The sequence below is a fragment of the Marmota marmota genome, unplaced genomic scaffold, assembly GCF_001458135.2.
Source record: "Marmota marmota marmota unplaced genomic scaffold, marMar, whole genome shotgun sequence".
NCBI lineage: Eukaryota > Metazoa > Chordata > Mammalia > Rodentia > Sciuridae > Marmota > Marmota marmota.
In genome coordinates, this window is record NW_026000108.1 from 6,332,436 (window position 1) to 6,353,890 (window position 21,455).

The following is a 21,455-nucleotide window of genomic DNA, read 5'->3' on the forward strand; positions in this document are numbered from 1 at the left end:
TCCGTCAGTGGGGCAGACAGCCCTGCAGCGGCTCTGGGCAGGAGTCCAACCCTCTCCCCTCCCTCTCTTCCTCTCACCTGCCACCTGACTGGGCATAGTCCCATGGGCTGTGCTGCTAGAACCCTCCCCACGGCTGCCCAAGGTCACCCTCCACCCTCAGCCAGCCAGGTGTCCCTTGCCCACATCACTGTAGCCCTCACTGCCATACCCACGCTCCCCTGCAAACTGAGGGGAGCCATTTTCTATTGTTCTCTGAACCAAAACCCAAGCCACTTGGTGCACAGTGTCCTGACGAATGACCTGACCCCTGCCTTCATCGTCTCCTTCCACTTCCCCCTTCCACATGGCTGGTCTTCTCCTAACTCCCTCAACTCACCTCAGGGCCTTTGCACTTCCTCCCCTGCCCTGCCCTGCCTGGAATACAGCACCCCCACTGGAGGGTCCTTCTTAACACCCAGGTCTCTGCTCAGATGTGACCTTCACAGAGGCTTTTCACGATGTGCTTTGAAAAGGCCACACACAGCACCCTTCACCCTCCATCCTTGGACACAGCAAGGTTTCCTTGTCACTTATCGCCACTTGATATTCATTGCTACGTTGTTCTACTTGTCTCCTCCTGTACCCTCCCCAGGAGGGAGGAGACCAGCTCCCATCTGTCCCATGTACACTACGCACAGTGTTGGCACAGCCCAGGGACTGGTGGCAAGAACGCAATGCCCTCACCTCCCTGAAAGATGTACACACCCGAATCCCAGGAACCGGGAATCTGTCACCTTACCTGGCAAAGGGGGAATTAAGGCTGCAGAGAGCATTGGCACCTGCTGACCTTACGATGGGAGGACCCTATGTTGCTGGGCTGGCTGCAGTGCCATCATAAGGGTCCTTAAGAGTGGGAGAAAGAGATGGGACGTGAGAAGGAGCCAAGAGCTAAGGTCTGAAGACTCTGGTGCCCGGAAAACAAGGAAGCAGATGCGTCCCAGAGCTCGAGAAAGAAGCGCCCGACCCCTGGATTTCAGCCCAGCGAGGCACATCAGGGGCTTCGACCTGCGGCAGGTCAGACATGCCTGAACCACCGAGTTTGTGGTGATTTGTTACAGCAGCCACAGGAAAGGAAGGCAGCGCTACGCACTCTGTGGAAGGAAGGGTTAAAAGAATGAATGGGGGGTGCTGGGGGTGTGGCTCAGACGTGTGAGGCACTGGGTTCGATTCCTAGCACCACATACAAATAAGCACATGAAATAAAGATCCATCAACAACTAAAAAATATTAAAAAAAAAAGAATGAATGGAAGGAATTGGAGGGAATAGGGTCTTGAGCCCTGCCCCCCCCACCGCCCCACCCTGCTGGCACCCATAAAGGCCATCTCTGTCTCAGTCTGTCTCAAGATCTGCCCACCCTGGCTTTGTGGGGCGGAGCCGCCCTGGCCTCCTCCTTCCCGCCCTTTGCTGGCAGCTGCACCCCAGGCAGCACTGCCTTGGGAACGGCCTGCAGACCCCAGCGCTCAGCTGGAGATTCACGCCCCAGCCCAGCTGCCCCGCTGGCCTCTAGCCCAGTGTATGTCCCCTAAAGGTTAAGCACCTGCATCTCAGCACAGTCCTGACTGCCCATTTTTTCTTAGCGTTTAGCTTCCTCCCAGGAACTCCCCTGAGATGTAGGACAAGCAGGAGAGGAGACGTCGGTTTCCAAAGACCCGACGGTCCATAACCATGTCTATACGCCATCCCAGGGGATCCGAAGAATCTCAGTGGCTTTAACGTCCTCATTTGCAGACAAAGAAACTGAAGTGTCACCCAGCCCCTAGTTCACTTTCCCCGCTTACTCACGACCCCTCTTAACAAGCCTGCTCAGAGGGCCAAGCCCCAAGACCAGACGTTGTGCCCCAGCTGTCACCCATGGCTGTGGTTGCCTGGGTGCATGCCAGTGGGCAGAGGTTGTGGTGCGAATGTGCACATCTGGCAGTGAGCACAGAGGAGGATTCTCAGCAGAGAAGGGCTGCTGTGGCCTCCTAGCTCCCTGTGCCGGGCCCTCCGGCAAGGTTGTCAGATACTGAAAACCGCAGCAGCGGCAGCTACACAGCTCAGTCATTCACCACCCTGGGTCTCACCCTGGCCTGGTGCTGTGGGCAGAGCATCTGAGTCGTGGCCAGCTAGGAACTTAATTGAAGCCACACATGCCCCTGGGTGGTTGACTGCATCACCCCACCCGCCTCAGAGGCGGGCCTTCCACTGATGCGGTGAGACCCGCCCACCTAGCTGTATTCAGAGTCCAGAGTTATATATTAATATCATTGAAAAAAAACGTCTTCATAGAAATACTCAGAGTAATATTTGACCACGTTGCTGAGCACTGTGGCCCATCCAAGTTGACACATAAAATTAACCTCACAGCAATGGATACATTAACTTATTACAAAGACAGGGTGGATGTTCTTGGATTCATCTGGAATTGGGAGCCAGGCCTCCATGACTACTGCCCAAAACCGTATGAGTTACAGACGTGGTACTGGGGACATCTGAGGCTCGCCACCCTGACCATTGCAATCACCTGGGAGCCATGAGAAGGTACGGTGTCAGAGCGCCTCCACATTGATGGCCACTGCTGGAGATCCCCCAACATCCCGAGGTGCAGCTGGGAGTGAGAGCCTCGGGCTGAGTGAACATTCAGTCCTCTCCCCGGGATGATGGCCAGCAGGGCCAGCACGGGCTCTGGGGCAAGGTCAGCTGGACCGAGTCCCACTTGCCTTCCAGTTAGTTATGGGGTCTGGGACCATTTTATCTCCCAAGGCTGTGGACTGACAGCTCTGTCCCTGGGGGAGGATCCTCCATAGATGTCACCGCCATCTGTCACCTGACCCCTCCCTGCAGCATGGTGTTATCAACTTGCCTCTTCCCTGTTGTTGCCGTTTAAGTTCCTATTGTAATTATTATGCTTTGTCCATTTATGAGCTTGGAGGTGAATAGTGTGCCAGCAAGTATTATCTTATCGAGTCCTCACAATAGCTCTCTGAGGAAGATGCTTAAGGAGACACAGGGAGGCTAAGAAACTCAATAGTAGTCTGAGGTTTATAACTCTGAGTGTTAAAGCTTTTTAAAGAACTTTCTCCCACGAGATTTCAATTGGGCTTATGGCCTCCGGGAAGGAGGAGATAAAAACTGGCAGAGTTTCCAAATGTCAACATTATGTACCAAGAAATCATAAGAAAATAAATACTAAAATTCTTAGAATTAGTGGGAGTTCAGCAAAGCATCAGGAGACTTGGTATGTATCCAAAAGTCAGCCCAGTTCCTGGGTGACAGCAATGATCCATGAGAATCATATTTAAAAATAAAGAGGCTGTCCACAATGGGAACGAAAACAAAACACAAGAAATGTGGCAAGGAAGTGAGATTCATACATGAATAAAACTCCTAAACTTCACTCACTAACTTTACCAACGAGCTAAGAATATTTAACCTTTTGAAATGGGGCCTCTGTACGCAGCAGATACCTCTTGACCCAGGTCCAGAGTTTACACAACCTTGAACACAGAGAGCAGTGACTTTCTTTCTGCTTGGCTGCCTCTGGGCACACTTGCATCCAAAGAACTCATTTCAGATTTAAAATATAAAAATTATGAAAGCTATTGTAGGCTTAGAGGTAATCGATAAATGCACATAGAACCAGTTTAACACATAATCGAATGGACACATACGTACAACTGCAAGTGATCTGGAACTGTGTGTGGGTTGTGGGTCTCCTTCCCGGGGGCAGACAGACAGACCTACCACCTGCTTCTGCAGATGGCACAGGTGAGGGGTGCGCCTGGTCACATGGCTGACGACGTGGCATAAGTTGTGACTTCCGTCTTGCAGGGGACTCTGCCTCTCTGGCTGTGAAGAGGTAAGCTGCCATGCTCCCAGCAGCCACACGCAGGGACCCGAGGAACAGCCTCTCACCCACCAGGAAGGAATGGCAGGCTGCCGACCATGGCCTGGGCTCTGAAGTGGGCCTTGCCCAGGTGCCAGTCTTGGCAATAGTCAGCTGCTCCTCCTCTGTTGACTGCACTGTAGGACACTCGGAGAGAAGGGGACAGATTCAAAAATTACATGTAGACTGATTGTAAATCTAAAATACTTATTTGTCTATTAACAATGGAAATAATTGGTTTCGGTTTTCAATTTTTTAAAAAATGGGAAAGATCCCCCTGCCTCTATTTCCATGACAGTGTGGCTTCTATCTTGGGTAAAAATGGTAACAAGTTTGGTCACAGGGTCCTACTGCCCCAATTGTAACAGATGAGAAGTATCTCACTGGTCTTATTTGCTAGTGACTAACTAAGGAAAAGCCAGAGAGGCCTACTGTGATTTTAGGAAATGATCAAAACACTTCACTCAAAATTGCTCAGCTCCAACATGGTTAGTGGGCACCCATCAGGGGTGCAAAGGACTGCCCCCCAGGCCCCGGGCTGAGATTCCACCATGGTGGGTCTTGGATGAAGTCGAGAGGGGCATGTGTGTCTAGTAAAGGTATGGATCTTAAGGACATGGCTCAGGCAAGTTTGCACATGTAGGCACAAATCTAAAAAAAACACACCATTCAGAAGGAGGTGCTGAGCGTGTCCCATGCCCCAGCTGTCTCCCGCGTGCCTTTCCTGAGCAGGAACTCCACCATCCTCCAGGCACCAGTGGTCTAACTCTGCCATCATGGTTTCTCCTGCACTTGATCTTCCTATGAGTGGACTCACTCTCTGCCTGGATTTTCTGCTCAGCAAGCTGAATGCATTCTCTTCATCCAAAGTTATTTACTTTTATTGCTGAATATGGATGGACCACATTTGTTCCCCGGTTCTCCTGTTGATGGACAGCTGGGTTGATTCCAGCCTTGGAATCTTTTGAACAGCACTACCCCAATAACCTTATCTGTTTCTTTGGATGCACACAAACACTCCATGCTCCCGTATAGACTTAGGAGTGAGACCGATGGGTGCAGGGTAGTTGAGGCTTCATTGCCACAGCTGCTGCCAAACTGGAATAAACACTTCGGTAAGGAGTTTCAGATCCGGGCAGTCTTGGAGCACACCTTGAGAAATGCTCCTTGCCTAAAAACTCCACTATATGGGCAAAGATATCCCCTAGTCTACCTTTCTTGGGGTTCGAGTGGGGAAGAGCTTGCTTTCGCCAAGGTGACCTGAGGAAGAAGAGAAACTCCATCCATATCAGCCATCAGCACGTCTTGGGAGAGTCATTGCAACTTACTCCTCTCTCTGCCCCAGAAAGCAGCTGAGAATAGGGGATTTCGAACAGGGTCAGGAAGGTGAGAAGCCAGAAGTCTGTGCCAGCACACTAGCCCAACCCTGAACTAGAATAATGTTCATTATTTCCCAGTAAAAAGAGACCTCCCTGGAAACTCAGGTTATTCCTGCAGGGAGTGAATATCTCCTCTGCTCATCTTAAACAAGATAATTGCAAGGCAGTTTCCTGGTAGCCACCCTCCTCACAAAGGAGGTGAGATCAAAGCTGGCATGCCTCCTGCTGAGCCCGGCAGGCTTGAGAACCAGTGCCAGTGAGGGGAACTGTCCCTTCCAGCCAACTTCAGATGTTTAAAACAGACCCAGCCAGTTTCTCTGAAGGCAGCCAGCCAGGAAACAGGGTTTCCTGCTTGGAGGCAGGGAAGGAGGCCTGCCAGGCTGCTGGCCCACACGGGGCTTCCTCTAGCCTCTCTGGCCGGAGCCTGTTATCCAGCACCCTGGCTCAGTCTCCACCAGCCATGATCTGAAGCTGCTCTCTGCTGTTTTTAGCTGTGCACTGCAACCAGGGACCTCGGAAACCAGAGACTGCAGGCCAACAGAATGGGGAGAAGGGCTTCTGCCTCCCCTGCAAGTCAGGAAGTGTGGGAGGTAGGTATGAAAGGAGCCAGCTCTATACCAGGCTCCGCGCGACCAGGCTCTCACTGGAACCTGAAAGGTGGGTTAATGGCCAGCTGTGCCCCCACGCCAGGTGGGTCTCACATCCCACCTTCAGGAACGTTGTGCTCCCTGGATATCCTCTACCACACGTAGCACGTTCATTCCAGAATCTTCCTTCAAACTCCTCCCACCGCTCACAAAATTCAGGGAAATGACAAACCACATCTGCCCTTCTCTCAAAGCCGAGTGTGTCCCCCAAATTAAGCAAGGGGCTGGTATTAGAGGAAGTCCAAGGAGTATTAGTCATGAAGGAATCAAAAGTACGCCATTCTGCACTCCGACTACTTTAATTAAATGCATCTTTAAAACAGCAGGTGTAATAAAAGCACTCCAAACTTTGTGACATTTCTCAAACCAGATGACAGCAGATGAAGTTCCCATGGGAAGGATGCCGCATGCTTCTCAAGCTCGTCCGACAAGGAGGAGAGGTGCGGCGCTGTTTGCTGCCCTACCATTGAATACATGAGCAAATAAGCAGCTAAGTGAACTTTGAATGAATACAATGAAGAAGTCAAATATATAATTCATGGATTTTTTTTAAAAAATTAACTTATTAATTAAATTTAGAACGTTGCAAACCTCTTCTGCTTAACAATGACAGTGAAAATCTAGCTCTTAGAAATAAAAAGTGACCCATTTAAATTAGCAATGTCTAGAGACATTTTTGGTCATTACACCTGGGCAGGGGGTGCAGCTGGTATCTAGTGGATAGAAGCCAAGGATGCACCCAAACTTCTTGTAAAGTTCAGAATAACAACCACCCCATGAAGAATTGTCCTGCCTGAAACATCCAAGGCTCTGCTTTCCCTTCCATAATTAGATAATTATTAAGAATTGATCAATGGTACAAAATAGAAGACACAGAAACAAACTCACATAAATACACTTATCTCATATTAGACAAAGGCTCCAAAATATTCACTGGAGAAAAGAAAGCCTATTCAATAAATGGTGCTGGGAAAATTGGAAATTTGTTACACATGTAACAAAATGAAATTAAACCTCTATCTCTCACTAAGCACAAAACTCAGCTCAAAGTGGATCAAAGACTTAGGCATTAGAACAGATACCCTGCACCTAATAGAAGAAAAAGTAGGCCCAAATCTTCACCACGTCGGCCTAGGAATTGACTTCCTTTAATAAGACTCCTAAGGCACAAGAAATAACATCAAGAATCAATAAATGGGACAGATTCAAACTATAAAGCTTCTACTCAGCAAAAGAAACAATCAAGAACATGGAGAGAGAGCCTACAGAATGGGAAAAAAATCTTTACCATATGCATCTCAGATAGAGCATTAATTTCCAGGACATATAAAGAACTCAAAAAAGTCAACATGAAAAAAACAAATAACCCGATCGATAAATGGGCTAAGAAACTGAACAGACACTTCAAAGAAGAAGGAATACAATTGATCAACAAATATATGAAAAAATGTTCAACATCTTTAGCAATTATAGAAATGCAAATCAAAACTACTCCAAGATTTCATCTCACTCCAGTCAGAATGGCAGTTATTAAGAATACAAACAACAATAAATGTTGGCAAGGATGTGGGGAAAAAGATTCACTCATACATTGCTGGTAGGAATGCAAATTGGTGTAACCATTATGGAAAGTGGTATGGAGATTCCTCAGAAACCTTGGAATGGAACAACCCTTCGACTCAGCTACCCCACTTCTTGGTTTATGCTCAAAGGACTTAAAATCAGCACATTACAGTGATGATACCTCAGTGTTTATAGTAATAGTGGCTCAATTCACAATAGCTAAACTATGGAACCAGACTATGTAACCTTCAAAAGAAGAATAGATAAAAAATGTGATACACACACACACACACACACACACACATATATATATATATATATCATGATATATATATATGATGAAATATTATTCAGCCTTAAAAAAGAATGAAATTATGACATTTGCCAGTAAATAGATGGAGCTGGTGAATATCATGCTAAGCTAAATAAGCCCAAAAACCAAAGGCCAAATGTTTTCTATGTGAATGGAGGGAGGCTAGGGAAGAATAGAATTACTTAGATTAGGTAGAGAGGACTGAAGGGAGAGGAGGGGTATGGGGGTAGGAAGGATAGTAGAATGAATCAGACATTATTACCCGATGTACATATATAACTATACTACTGGTGGGATTCTACATCATATACAACCAGAAGAATAAGAATTTATACTCCATTATATATGATATATCAAAGTGCATTCTACTGTCCTGTACAACTAATTAAAAAATTAAAAAAGAATTGATCATATGACTATACTAATTTATATTAATATGAATAATTAAAATATTTAAACTATTAATATAGCAAAGGTTAATAATTGGTTTATTGATAGAAAGTTAACCAATTATGACCCTTAAAAGAATACTCGTGATGACAAGTGGAGAGCAGGAGATAGCTGGGTGGCCCAAACTCACACCTCAAGAGATAAGAGCACACATGTTGTTACCAAGGCTCCTGTCACCCGCCGTCATCCCCAGAGTTCCTGAGCGGAGGCGTCCCCCGGATCTTGCCTCCCTGTTTCCATTTCCTAATTGCTGCTAAGGAGGATTCCAGCAGGCCCTGGTTTAGACAGGCTTATGACAACTGGTAGTGAGTCAGGAAAGAAAAGGCTTACAGAAATCTGGGACCTGAGACAAGAAGGGGGAAAATTAGGGACTTGAGGGTTAAAGAATTGTTTATCCCCACAGAAAGGATGAATGAATGACGCCAAGTGAGAAGAACACGGGATGATACTGAAGACCTGGAAGGATGTCAGGGGGAACGTCGGAGCCACCTCACCTGAGAAGAGTGGCAGCGAACAGGGAAGGCAGCGAGACAGGCAGGACACGCATCTTGGTTTGGGCATTACATTCTGCACTGCCACCTGCATGCAGGAGCCAGATGAGCCCACGTCCCCAGGGAAAGCCGCAAAACTGGATTCAGCCAAACTCTGTGTCATGGGTAGTGGCCTTCTGAAGCAAAGCTCATCCACTGCTGACTGCTTTCCTGACGTGGCCCTGAAGCCATTTGGACAGAAGCTCAAGAGGACCCGGCAACCATGGTCAGCCTCCCAGGAAGCCCAACATAACATCCCAGCCTGGTGAAAGCCGCCAGAGGCTCTTAGGGACAGGGCCACTGAATTGGCATGCTCTCCTGTGTGAGAGAAAACTTGGTGTGGGAGGGTCATCCCACAGAAGTACACTCATAAAGTGGCCAAGGAACAAAGCCTATGTCACTATGACAGAGGAAACTGTTATTTAAAAAATAAAGAATAGACGCAGCCCACCTTGGACATCCAGGATGAAAGCACCCTCTCCCAGCCTTGAAATTCTGGGTAAGATTTTTTTTCTATAAAAATTATGTTACTGAAAAACTTGACAACCAATTTTTTGGATCATTTTTAAAAAGCAATAGTTTCTTATTACTAAATAAAAACCAACTTGATTGATTGATTGCAGAACTTAGATCCAATCCAGGGCCTCCGTCATGCTGGCCAAGCACTCCACTTCTGAGCTACATCCCAGCCCTGTTCTCTTTTTAAATAAAGGGATCGCTAATACTAGTCCTACTAAATTGCCTCTTAGGTGTTAGAGCAGAAACGGCATGGGTTTTCTTTGGGGGACTGTTTTGCTCACCCTTAAGTAAAATATATAAAAATCGTTATCAAAGGTTAAAAGTTAGAATCTTTCTTTCTGGGCCTAAATACTCATGGGCAAATTTGAAATTGGTTTTCATTTAGTAATAAGAAACTATTGCTTTTTAAAAATGATCCAAACCATTGGTTGTCAAGTTTTTCAGTAACATAATTTTTATAGAAAAAAAAAATCTTACCCAGAATTTCAATTTGTAAAAAAGTGGTAAGTGGATATTTATTAAAAATAGAATGCTCTAAGTTCAAATATATATTAATGCAAAATAGGTCACAATTAAAACTCAAGTTTGAATTGCAGATTGTATCACATTGACATGATGAGCATTAGTAATTTTATATCATATTTATATTATATAGTTGTTATTTTTATATCATTTTATATCATATAGTTGTATATCAGTCTCAACAATTTCATGTCAATCTCAGTAATCGAACATTTCTCCATTTCATTTTAGATGCACAGTATTGAGGAAATCGCGATTTGTTCAGATGGGACACTTGCAAATGAGATTTGTAAAAATTCAGCTTGTTAACCGAGATATCAGCAAAAATCATCTATCCCCAGATTTTCCCCAAAGCCATCAGAGTTCAGCAAGGCAAGTGAACGTCTTGATGGTGTTAGAATTTGGTACATATCTGAGGTCCACTGGCTCTCCTCCTCTCCCTCTTCTGGAGTAAGAGCCATAGTCAAATTTTTTGGTTTTGTTTTTTTTTTGCTATTGTTTTGGAAAATATTTTTCTTAAAAGCATGCTATGGGGTTGGGGTTGTGACTCAGAGGTAGAGCACTCGCCTAGCATGCATGAGGCACTGGGTTTGAGTCTCAGCACCACATAAAAATATTGTGTCCACCTACAACTAAAAATATTAAAAAAAAAAAAAAGCATGCTACGATAACAAGTAGTGGGTTTTACTGTCCTAAGCTACAGTAGTGTTTTAATTTTTTTGCTTGGTTTTCAATGTCTGGTACAGTACATCTCCATATAATTACAACCTCTTTGGGGCCTTTAATGATTCCCAGGAATATCAAGAGTGCCACTGTGACTGGTCTTCATCACACTGGGGCTCCACTTGGCTCTGACAGGCTCAGGGGCATTTACTGAGCAAGTGAGTTCCTTGGAGGAGGATGCATATGCCCAGCTGGTTGTCTGGTGTTTGATACCATTATGCAAAGGCAGAGATCACGAGCTGTGGCTGAGATCCCTGCTACAGGCAGGAGGATTACAAGTTCAAGGCCGGCCTGGGCAACTTAGTGAGACATGACTCAAAAACAGACAAAAAATAAGACACGTAAATGCGGAGACCGGTGTCAACATGAAGGTTTTCTTTTTGTCAGGGATTCCATTTGGCATATCCAGTTTGCATCGCTCAATGTGCTCAAGTGCAGGGCATCCACTCTGCCATCCAAGAACAGGAACACTGGAGAAAGCAGCTTTGCAATCCACCGAGGCCCACCAGTCCTCTAGTCATGCTTCCTCATCTCAACCCCAAGAGGTCAGCATGAGGGTGGAAAACAGAACCCAATTTCCCTGACTGGTCCAGCTCTTTCTATCACACTCTACAACACCTGGTCCAGGGTGAGGACCAGGTCTACCTGCTGCGCAAAGTAGGCAGATGAGGCTGACATAGGGCGAATGGCCGCTCCCTCTGCCATCAGACATTGCTCACTGATAGTGCAGCCTAGAGAGGCCTTGGAATCTTAAATGGCTCTACAAAATGAATTTGGCCTACACTAAGGAATTGCTGTTGCCATAAACAAAGCTAGAGGGCAGGTCCCATCTCACCTGTGAATTTCTCCTCTCCAGAACTGCTCGCGATTTGGTGCAGGTGTGCGACCACTGATAATGAGCACACTGCTGACTCTCAAGTGCTACTTGCGCCTGTCTTCTCCCTCCAAAGGCAAAGTGGCCTTTTGATTTCTAATTTCCTTTTAAAGTTTACTGTGTGTACAAGTATCTCCCTCATTGAAGCAAGTAAAGATCTTGGGTGCATTTTTAAAAAATCTGATTTTGTGAGAGATGCTCTTTTCCTTCCTCCCTGGGGACCTTCTCTCAAAACTGTTCTAAAATCCCGAGTGGCACTTTTTCCTAAGTGCTGTTACTCTACATGCATTGCTCTGTGACTCAGTCATGGATCTTGAAATCTATATGACACATGTAATTTCCATTAATGTGTTAAAGAAAAACTAACATCATACACATCCTCTGGCCTGGTAGTGTCTGTCATGCTTTTGTGGATGGTATTTTTTTTCCCTCTTCAATGTGGATTTAAAGTATTTATACACACAAACGTATATCCCTTTTACCCTCTAATTTTTGTTCTTCCACACTTGTGCTGGTGATTAAACTCCTCTGTTTCCTTCTTGTACTCTAGTGTAAATGGTCCCATTTACTAAATTTCAGAACTTTGATCTATAGCTAACTTGGCCTGGTCTAAGGACAAGGTAACCACCCCATCCCCTCAGATTGTCACAAGTTTCATCCACACCATTATTCAATAATTCCGTGTCCACCCCAGCTCTAGACATCACAGTAATATTTAGTCTCCTCTTCCTGACTTACAGCCGCTTTACACATGAATCATAGGAGCCACTGATGAGCTCCTTAGGAGGAGAAAACATTTTATTGGGACTGTAAATTCCTACCTAATTTTATGATGTCTTTCCATCAAGATCAGCGCCTTTCACTTTACAGCTTATTTGGATGCTTGGGAATTTTATTTTCTTCATCTAAATGCCCCAGAAGGAGCTACCTGAAGCCATGAGGGTCCCCCAGACCTTCCCACGAGTCCCCCCCACAGGCCCCATCACACAAAGCCAGTGACCCACAATGAAGAGAAAAGATATTTAATTATTTCTCAGGCTAATGTCTTAAAGCGCTCCAAGTGTTTTTCACAAGTGCAAGGCGGGGATTGTTCTCAGCCAACATTTACCAGTGATTCCGACACACGCAAAAGACTCCAAATCATGGTGCTTTATACTTACTTTTAATTTCTGCACTGAAAAAAAAAAAAGGTAAAACGATGACAATTAGGTAACAGTGACTTCAACTTTGCTGTTAAATTAACCTTTGCTCCTGTGGCAGAGGGGCAGGGAGACAAGAACATTGAAGTGTGACGATGGTGGTGACCAGGACATCTTAATCTGGCTAATAAGGGCTCTGAACGCCTGGACCTGGTGCTGTAGCCGCTAGCTCGGGAACATGACAGACAACAGTCAAGATACGTTTAAAAAAAAAAAAATCCCACAATTCCATTCTTAAAAGCAAGCACAAAATCGACAAAAGAAATACATCCAGGGTTAATATGTGCCCCTGTGTGATCTGGGGGCGGTTCCTGGAGGCAGCCCTGTGGCAACACACCACAGGGGAGACAGACATCGGCTCCTCAGAACACAGCCTGTCGGCTGCAATGCTCGTCCCTTCTTCCCTCCCTGTGCAGGAGGAAAGGGGGAGCCCACTCACTCCCTGTCCAAGCTCCCAAGCTCCCGTGGGACAGCAAGAGTCATGGGCTGGGTCTCTGTGCTTTGGAGGCTGCTGCCTCTGGAATGTTCCGCGTTCTCAAGCTCTGGTTGGGCTGTGGGTTTTAGTTACGCTCCACACGCTGTTTAAGTGCTCACTTTATTTTTCATGTGCAAACTGCTACTGTCTAAAGCTTTCAGAAGGACGCGTACAGACACGAGCACCCTGCAGGGACGGCAGGTGGCCACCCAGGCCCTCTTCCCTCCTGGGCGGCGGGGGGCGAGGGGCGCGTTACAGAAACAGTTAAGAGAATATGCTCCGCTGCGGTTAAACACTAGTCCCTGATTCGGTCCATGGGTGGGGAGGGCGTCCTCAGTAGGTGATTGTCCACTCCTTGACAGAGGCGTCGTGGGAGGTGGTGACCAGCGTGTGCTCGTCTAGCCAGGCCAGGCTGCTGACATGGTGTAGCCGGTGTGCATCTGGGGAGAAAGGGAGCCACTTAGGAAGCTGGACCTTCTCTACTTCTGTGTACACCTCAGTCTAGGAAGATGGAAGCAGGCCTGTGCCATCCACAGGGCTCTGGGAACCTGGTGGCTGTCAGCCAGATTCCCTTCCACCTTCAGAGGGACAAGCCTGGAAGGACAGGAGCGGGGAGCAGCCATGGTTGGCCTAGAGCTATCGACACTGCAAGGTGATGAGCAGCATCTCTGGCCTCTGCTTGCAGCCCCCAGCAGCTCCTCCCCAACACCAAAATGTCCTCTCCCTCCACAGGGAGAAAAACTCCTTTCTCTTTTATGCATAAAGCATAAAGTTTTAGGTAAGAAAATAGATACTCAGCCAATCCTCAGCATCTGGATTTTTTTTTGTACTGGGGTTTGAACCCAGTGTCCCTTTACCACCGAGCTGAACTCTATCCCTAGTCCTTCCTTTCTCTCTTGAGTCAGGGGATTACATGTGAGCACCATGATGCCTGGGGTCTCAGTAATTGGGTTCTGCATCTGTGTTCTCAACCAGCCAAGGATCCGAACTGCAGATTGCCCACAGTGGCTATATCTATCAGAACACAGACTTCTCACTGTTCCCTAAACAACAAGGTATAACAATTATTTACACATTGTTACATTGTTTTAGGTATTATAAGTAATCTAGAAGATGTGTCTAAGTTATATATCGATACCTGCTTTATTCAAGGGACCGGAGATCTTGAAATGTGATGATCTGAGATCCTGGAATCACTCCAGAGGGACTACTATGCATATCACCAGTGGTACTGAAATGGGGGGGTCTTTCCAGTTCCAGGAATGGGGTGCCTACCCTGGGTGGCCCCCCAACTCTGGGTCTATACTCCCACCTGGACAGGAGCAGATACAGCCCCAGAAGTTAGCCATGAGGCCTTCATCAGGAGCCTCTGAAGGCGGGTGGCACATGGTGCTGGTGCCCAGGTATGGTTGGACCTCAGTGCTGTATCCACATCACCACACTGGTGGGTGCGCAGCTCACCCTCGTGCACAGAAGGCAAGCTAGAGGCAAGTGGTGTTGGAGGTCCTGGCTGAAGTGCAGGTTCAGGACCCCCTTCTCCCCACCCTGCTGGCTCCTACAGTATTTGGTCCTTGATTGGTCTCACTCATGAGCCTGCTGATTCTTACTATGTGGCTGAACACTTCCTTACAGACCAGGACGGCCCCCGGGAACCTGTCAGGCCTCCTCCACCTGGGCCTTGGCACACCCTTCATTCCCTGCAGCTCTGGGGTGGACTCGGGTCATCCTAAATAGGAAAGGATCCAGCTGTACTCAACATAAAGATTATCTTCTGTGGGCAGAGTAGAGGAGTGGCCAGGGCAACATGGAAGCACTTGGGAAGAGGGGAAACTTGAGAACCTTGCTGTCCCACACAGGGTCGACAGCCACGGGCCACTGTAGAGCCCTGCGGATGAGCCGCTAGCATAAGTGAAAGTGATTAGATGCTGGGCTAAATCAAATATACTCTTAAAAATGACATATTTCTTTTCAAAACAGAAAATCTACTATCCACATGCAGCTTACGTTTTCGTTCTACTGGATACCATCATGACAGGAAAGGCTGGCTGTAGATGGAGAGTTAGGAGAGTGGATAGGAAAGACATCAGGAGCCCTGCTCCCAGGTGCCACCCAGGGAGAAGTACGACAGAGTCCCTCTGCTGGGGTCAGCAGAGCACCTTCTGTTAGCCAAAGAATGAGAGTCCCAACTCTACTGGTCACCTCTCTAGACGACGATATAACCCTAGACACTCAGCCCTGGGGACAGTAGCCAAGGTACAAGTCTCTGGAGTGGCCTGGAAGCCCCGCTAGGACATTCCCTGCTAAGGCGTGGATGGAGTCACCTTGGATCTTGACTCTGGTTTCTGGGTCACTCAGGGTCCAGACGTACACCATCATGTCCATGCCACCAGAGGCAAAGTGCTCGTTGTCTGGTGACCAGGCCAGGCAGACGATTTTTGCATGGTGTCCATAAAAAACGTTGTTCTCCTAATTGCAGGTTGAAAACAAAGGTGGAAAGGTTAGGGTTCAGATGAATTCCTCCACACGAGGGCCCACGTTCGTTAAGCACATGCACTACGCTGACAGCACTTAGGGGTCTCCATCTCCTTGAAATAATCACAAGAGGTGTCTGGTACCCCCAGGGACAAGGAGACAGGCTCAAAAGGCACAGCCAGGAGCCTCCTGCCATGGGTTCTCCAAGCCCATGCTGCCCAGCTCAGAAGGGTCTGAGGCCCACTCACAGAATAGCCATCAGCAACGCTGAACACGGTGACCACCTTACTGGCATCACACACGGCGAGGAAGGCGCCATCATGGGAATAGGCCACGTCTGTCACAGGGCCCTTGGCCTCCAGGAGCTTGCCCTCATCCTTCAGTGTGCTGCCCAGGATTGAGTACACACGGACATTGCCATCCTGTAGGTGTGGACAGAGGAGGGGAGTCACTCCCTGATGTGCAGGAGCTCTCACCTCTTTTGAAAGGAAAGGGCAGGCTGTTAGGAAGCAAGCCTTTTCCCCTGCCAACAGGTCTCTGGCTGCAGGGGAGCTGTTCTTTCTTCCCTGGCACCAAAAACCCCCAACTAAGGTCTTTAACAGTTCTCTTGGCTTCCTCCCAGCAGGGAAGAATGAGCAGGAGGTTATTAGAACTGAACTCCAGGCCTCCCTATTCCGAATCTGTGCACTGAATGCTTAGGAGCCTGCTCTTTCTGTTCACACCCCACCCCGTCAGTTGCCAGGCAGTGCTCACAGGCCAATCTGGAGAAACCCACGCACAGCCCTCCAGGGTGCTCCACAGGTACCTGCTCCCTCCAGTGGGAGAGCACTCCCTGTCCACATGCTGGCAAGCTTCCCAGTCACCTTGTGCTCAGATACCTCCTTTCAGGGAGGCCACACCTGGCTTCCAGGGACTTTGACATCTTAGTCACCACTGGCTCCACCTGAGGGCTGGCCCTAAGAAGCGTTACACATGCCTGGAAGGAGTGAGGGCTGACAAGATGTACAGTGACCCTGCTAGAATCCCCCCAGCCCCGTCCTCCTGTGCTGTCAAGAGCCCTTCCTGGACTCTTGATGCCTTCTGGTAGCAAGGGGTCAGGGATTCGTGGTCTGGTAAGGAGGAAATCGGCCACAGGGAAAGCATTCAAATCAAAGGTGCGTTCCCAGATTGCCAAGATGGCTCAAGGTGCACCCAGGAGATAATGGCATCAACCACCAAACCTAACATCAGGCTAAATAAGCTGAGACACTGACTTGCTGAAATGTTACCACGTCATTGAAACAAACGAAGCCTACTGAGTGTAGTACATGAGAAAGAGCACCGCCAAGTACAGAGTTGTGGCCCACGTGGCTCATAAAGACGTGTGGCTAGATTAGGAGATACCAGGGCAATGGGCACTGTGGAAGCCTGAGAATCGGGTGTGGTGGGGGTGGGGGGCTAACCCAGCTTCCTCCTCCATGTGGCCATGTGAAGGGCACCTTCTCACCTAACAGGAAACAATTCAAGGTCTAAGGAGCAGGGCGTGGTAATGAGGGCACAGACGGGAGTCACCAGGCTCAGACCCAAATATGCCAAGGACCTGGCTGTCCAGCCCTCATGAATAGGCAAACATGCCAGAGGGCAGCTTGAGATGGACCAGGAAAGGCCAGTGTGGGGAAGGAGAACAGTGACAGGCCCAGAGCTCCAGAGCAGAGCCATGGGGACAACGGCCACTGGAAATAGGGCCGGGCTTGGGTACAGGCAAGAGGGGGCGGAAAAGTGATGGACCCTCATGGCAAAGCAAGGAGCATGATGGGCCTGTGGTGCTGCTCCTGGGCAGGAGCTGCATGGCTCAGGCACAGGACAGCAGGTGCAGCCACACAGACATGGGTTACTTCAGCTATTTAGCTGGCCAAAGGTAATGTTTTACATTTGTGAAAAGTAGAGATGGCAAGGTCTACATGTCACTAGGATCACCAAGGATGGTGACACTAACAGCAGTAAACAGTAGTTGTGATTGAGGTGCTAGGCCCACCCTCCTGGTCAGAATGACCCCCAAGGTCAGCTTTTCCCGTCCAGCAGGAAACCAAATGGAGCAACATGTCTAACAGGCCCCATTAGCCCCAACTGGCTGATCCCAAGGTCCTTGGTCTCATACCCTTCCATAAGCCAAAGCAGTGAGTGCAGGAACAGCTTGTGAGGCGAGGTATGGGGCTGCCGATGGGCAGGCAGGGTGCAAGCTGCAGAGCTGGCGCTATAGCATGTTCCCACACGCCAGGCACTAGGCAAAGCCCTTCTTGCTCGCGCCTAGACAGCTGTGAGGAAGCTCATCAGCATCTTTACACACTGTGGCTTCCCGAGGGCCACAGCTGGCTAGGGCAAGAAGCTGACTTGCACCCAGCAGGCTGGCCCTGGAGCCTGGCCTGATGAGGGCAAGAGATTGCTTTCCTCAAGGGTTCAAGGGTGTGTATGATCCTCAGCGGTGGGACTCAATCAGAGGCACCACTCTCCTAGGACAGAGAGAGGAGGGCATGGGCTGCCTGTGAAGCCCTTAGGACTCGCCTAACAAATGATTAGCTGCTCTGTATGCCTGGACTGTAGCTACTAGAGGTGATAAGAATTATGCTATAAATGAACAGAAGCCAGAACTCAAGGCAAACAAAAATGACCAGGTTAATGTTTTACCCAGAGGATGTCAGGTATTCTTTCATTGTTGTCCTGCCAGCTATGAGTCTAATCAAGAGACACCAAGGTACACCACCCTTATTGTTCCCTCTCACCTCTCAAACATGCAGGTTGACTCCAACTCCATGGCCAAAATGTCCCCTCCTAGGTGGCTCCCTGACCTGTTTGCCACCCTTAGTGTCTTGGTCACTGGGCTCCTAAAGCCTGGGGACACCTTGGCCACACTGTGGCCCAGAGGACACTTACTAAAGGTCTACAGATGGAATGACCACAGTGCAAACATGGCCCAGCTCACCAACATACCTCTGGCGATGCTGTCTGCCCACCACAGGCGACACACCCACGGACCTTAGCAAACTGGCCGTGCCAGGAACCAGAGAGGCTCCCACCTCCCCAGCACTCACACAGCTCACGCAGTCCCTAAACTGCTCATACACAGGTTGGAGGGCAAAGGAGAAAGGAAAAGACTTTATTTACCGTGCCTCCGACAGCCACTGTGTCCCCAGCAGGGTGCACTGCCACGACTTCCGGCTCGTAGCCAGGACTGTCGATGCTGAAACACTTCTTCTGGTCCTTCAGCAGGACAATCTGCAGGAGGAGCGGAGCAGCGTTGAGGCAGTGCTCCTCATCCTGGTGGACCTGGGCTCTGAGCATAGCCCAGGGTCAGTTCCAGCCTTTGACCCCAGTCAAGTGGGGCAGTGACAGGCCCTGTCAGCTAGTATCTCAGTAATGTTGGCCATTACTGTCATCACTACATTACGACCAAATACAGGAACCAGTTTCTGGAAAGCTGTGGAGGTCTCTGAAGGACAGGGACAGAGGGAAAGCAGCAGGGACATGACTCTACAGGGTGGGGTGATGGCATAGCATGTGGGGATCCAGGCTCTGGTTTCTCAAGTCAGAAGACACAGCCAGTACCTGTCATGAACACATGTTGCCTGGTACAGCTGGGTGTCTACATGGCAGACAACACAACAAACTCAGTGCCCAGCGTTTGCCCAAACCCAGTAGGCTAGCAGCAGAGCTCTATGGACCCAGAGGGGAGGGTGAGGTGGAAGGGCATCACAGTGGGGGCCTGAAGGCCTGGCGCAGCCCAGCTGCTCTGTGGCGAGAGGACACCCACCTCTGTGGGCCCTAGGGATTCTGCTGAAAGGGGCAAGAAGACTGCCTGGGGTGGCCAAACTGCACTGGTCTCAGTCCTTAGAACACCGGATGTGCCAGCCCAGGTGTCCAGGACTCTGCAAGTAGGCAGTAGCCTGATTCTAACCCTGCCATCTACTGTTCATGAAAAATCCACAAATGGTCCAAGGGATGAGAGCCCAGCAGGGTCTAGACTGCATGCCCAGGAGGAACCAGGCACTAGGAACAGTAACCAAGCAGCATCTTGCTGTCAGCCAGAGGAGGGCCACCTGCCTCACCAGGAGCACTGAGACCTAGAGATAGCAGGGATCAGTTGTCTCATGTCACAAGGGAGAAACAGGGCAGAGAGAGCTTATGACACATGCCCAAGAGGCCCACAGCCCTCAAGGGGTTGAGCTGGGACTCATGCCCAGAAATCAAGAATCCCTGCCCCTGGCTGCCATCCAGGACGGAGGTACCCAGCAGAGGTCCTACATGCATGGAACCCTCCTCCTCCTGTCTGCCCTGAATTATAACTTCCTAGACTGTTCCCAGACAGCATGGCCTTGGTGTGTTGACAGTTTTGGCTTGGTTCCATCATACTCCTTTTCCTAAGTGTGGCCCCTGCCTTCTCAGGGGCCTCTCTTCTGTGCTGGGGTGGCCAGCACCTCATGTACCCCTCTGCTGTCTACCTGCCACAGGAAGAAGCAGCCTTGCCTCTGACAGGTGTGGATGAGGGCACACATACCTGCCTGAACCTCCAGAGACTAGACTTGAACCTGGCTTTTCTGATCTAATGTCTCAGGCCATTTGCAGTGCTCCTGGTCACATGAGCTATAATGGGCCCCTGCAGAACTCCTCACCTGGACAGGAGTCACAGATGCCCCTGAGAACCAGGTGAGTCATGGCAGATAAGTAGAAGATGCATATGCACTTCCTTGGGCCCCTGAGACTTCTGGGAGCCTGTACCCTGGACTGCTAGGACGCTGCAGGGAAGCTCACCAGCACTTCCTGAGCAGCAGCTAGCTGGGCCCCTACCTGGCCCCCTCTGGTAACTCTCACCATGTAGCTTGGAGGCAGGGAGCAAGCACTCTGCTACAGGTCCTGCGCAAAGAGAAGGCCACACCCATATCCTCCCCCACTGCCTAGAAGGGCTGGGGTTCTGATGCTGAGGCTTCTCCCCTGTGGAGAAGCAGTTCCCACCCCAGGCGTCCCATGCTCCTTCTGTGCCCAACTGGCCATTCAGGCTGTGTGATAATTACTTGGCAGGGAGTTCCTGTTATCTGGGACACACAGAAATTCATTCTCCCTGAAGCAATTGGGTTTATAGACCCAGGAAAGGGTGGGTGCATCCAGAATGGCAGCTTTCTTTAGCATGGATTGTCATTGGGCCTATCACCACCTGACTTCCCTGTCCACACAGCAGGATGCCAGGCTGCTGACAAGATGACACGCATCATGAAACAAAATCCTGTTAAAGTGGGTCAGGTATGGATCACAATCAAGGGCTCTGTGTTCCAGAAGTTCCAAAAGAGAAGTGAGTGGCCTCAGTGCAGGAAAGGGAAGCCAGGCTGTGCAGTCAGCCCACTCAGCCTGGGTGTCACCCTGCCAGCACGAGGCCTGGCAATGTCATCAGACAGCTCTAAACTTCAGCTTCCTTTTTTGTTTTAAGGAGCTCAAGATATGAGTCTGACATGATCATATGTGAGTCTGTAATGCACAGAGAGGGTGAGGCAAGTGCCTGAAGCTGCACAGCTCCAATGCAGCAGGGCTGGGATGTGAACACAGACATGACAAGACCATCTAGCCAAGCCCCTCACAGACCCAATGGGTTAATGGGCTGCAGTGTGGTCTGCTGTTTAGAGACAGATCCCAGCCCTGCCCTTTTACCTGCCTGACCACAGGTAGCAATGCATCCCTTATTTATAAATTGGGGGCAATGTTCTGCCTAACTGGTAGGACGGCAGGGAGCATGGCACAGTGCCAATGGGTGCTAGACAAAAGTGCTGGCTGCAGTTACTGCCACATGGGACATGAGTGGCATTTAGACACTAGACATCACAGTTGGAAGCTTCAACCCCCTATTCCACCACCTGCAGC

At 49.0% G+C, this 21,455-nt stretch overlaps 1 protein-coding gene across 1 annotated transcript in view; it reads right to left on the bottom strand.

Annotated features, from left to right (window-relative positions):
• Nucleotides 1-12,432: 12,432 nt before the first annotated feature.
• Nucleotides 12,433-21,455, bottom strand: part of Wdr1 (WD repeat domain 1) — a gene marked incomplete at its 5' end in the record, with an annotated part of 40,093 nt that continues 31,070 nt past the window's right edge. The window contains 4 exons of the mRNA XM_048783972.1: nucleotides 12,433-13,540; nucleotides 15,422-15,566; nucleotides 15,821-15,994; nucleotides 18,714-18,824. Of these exons, the coding sequence (XP_048639929.1) occupies nucleotides 13,434-13,540; nucleotides 15,422-15,566; nucleotides 15,821-15,994; nucleotides 18,714-18,824 (537 nt within the window). The remainder of the gene's footprint in view (nucleotides 13,541-15,421; nucleotides 15,567-15,820; nucleotides 15,995-18,713; nucleotides 18,825-21,455) is intronic.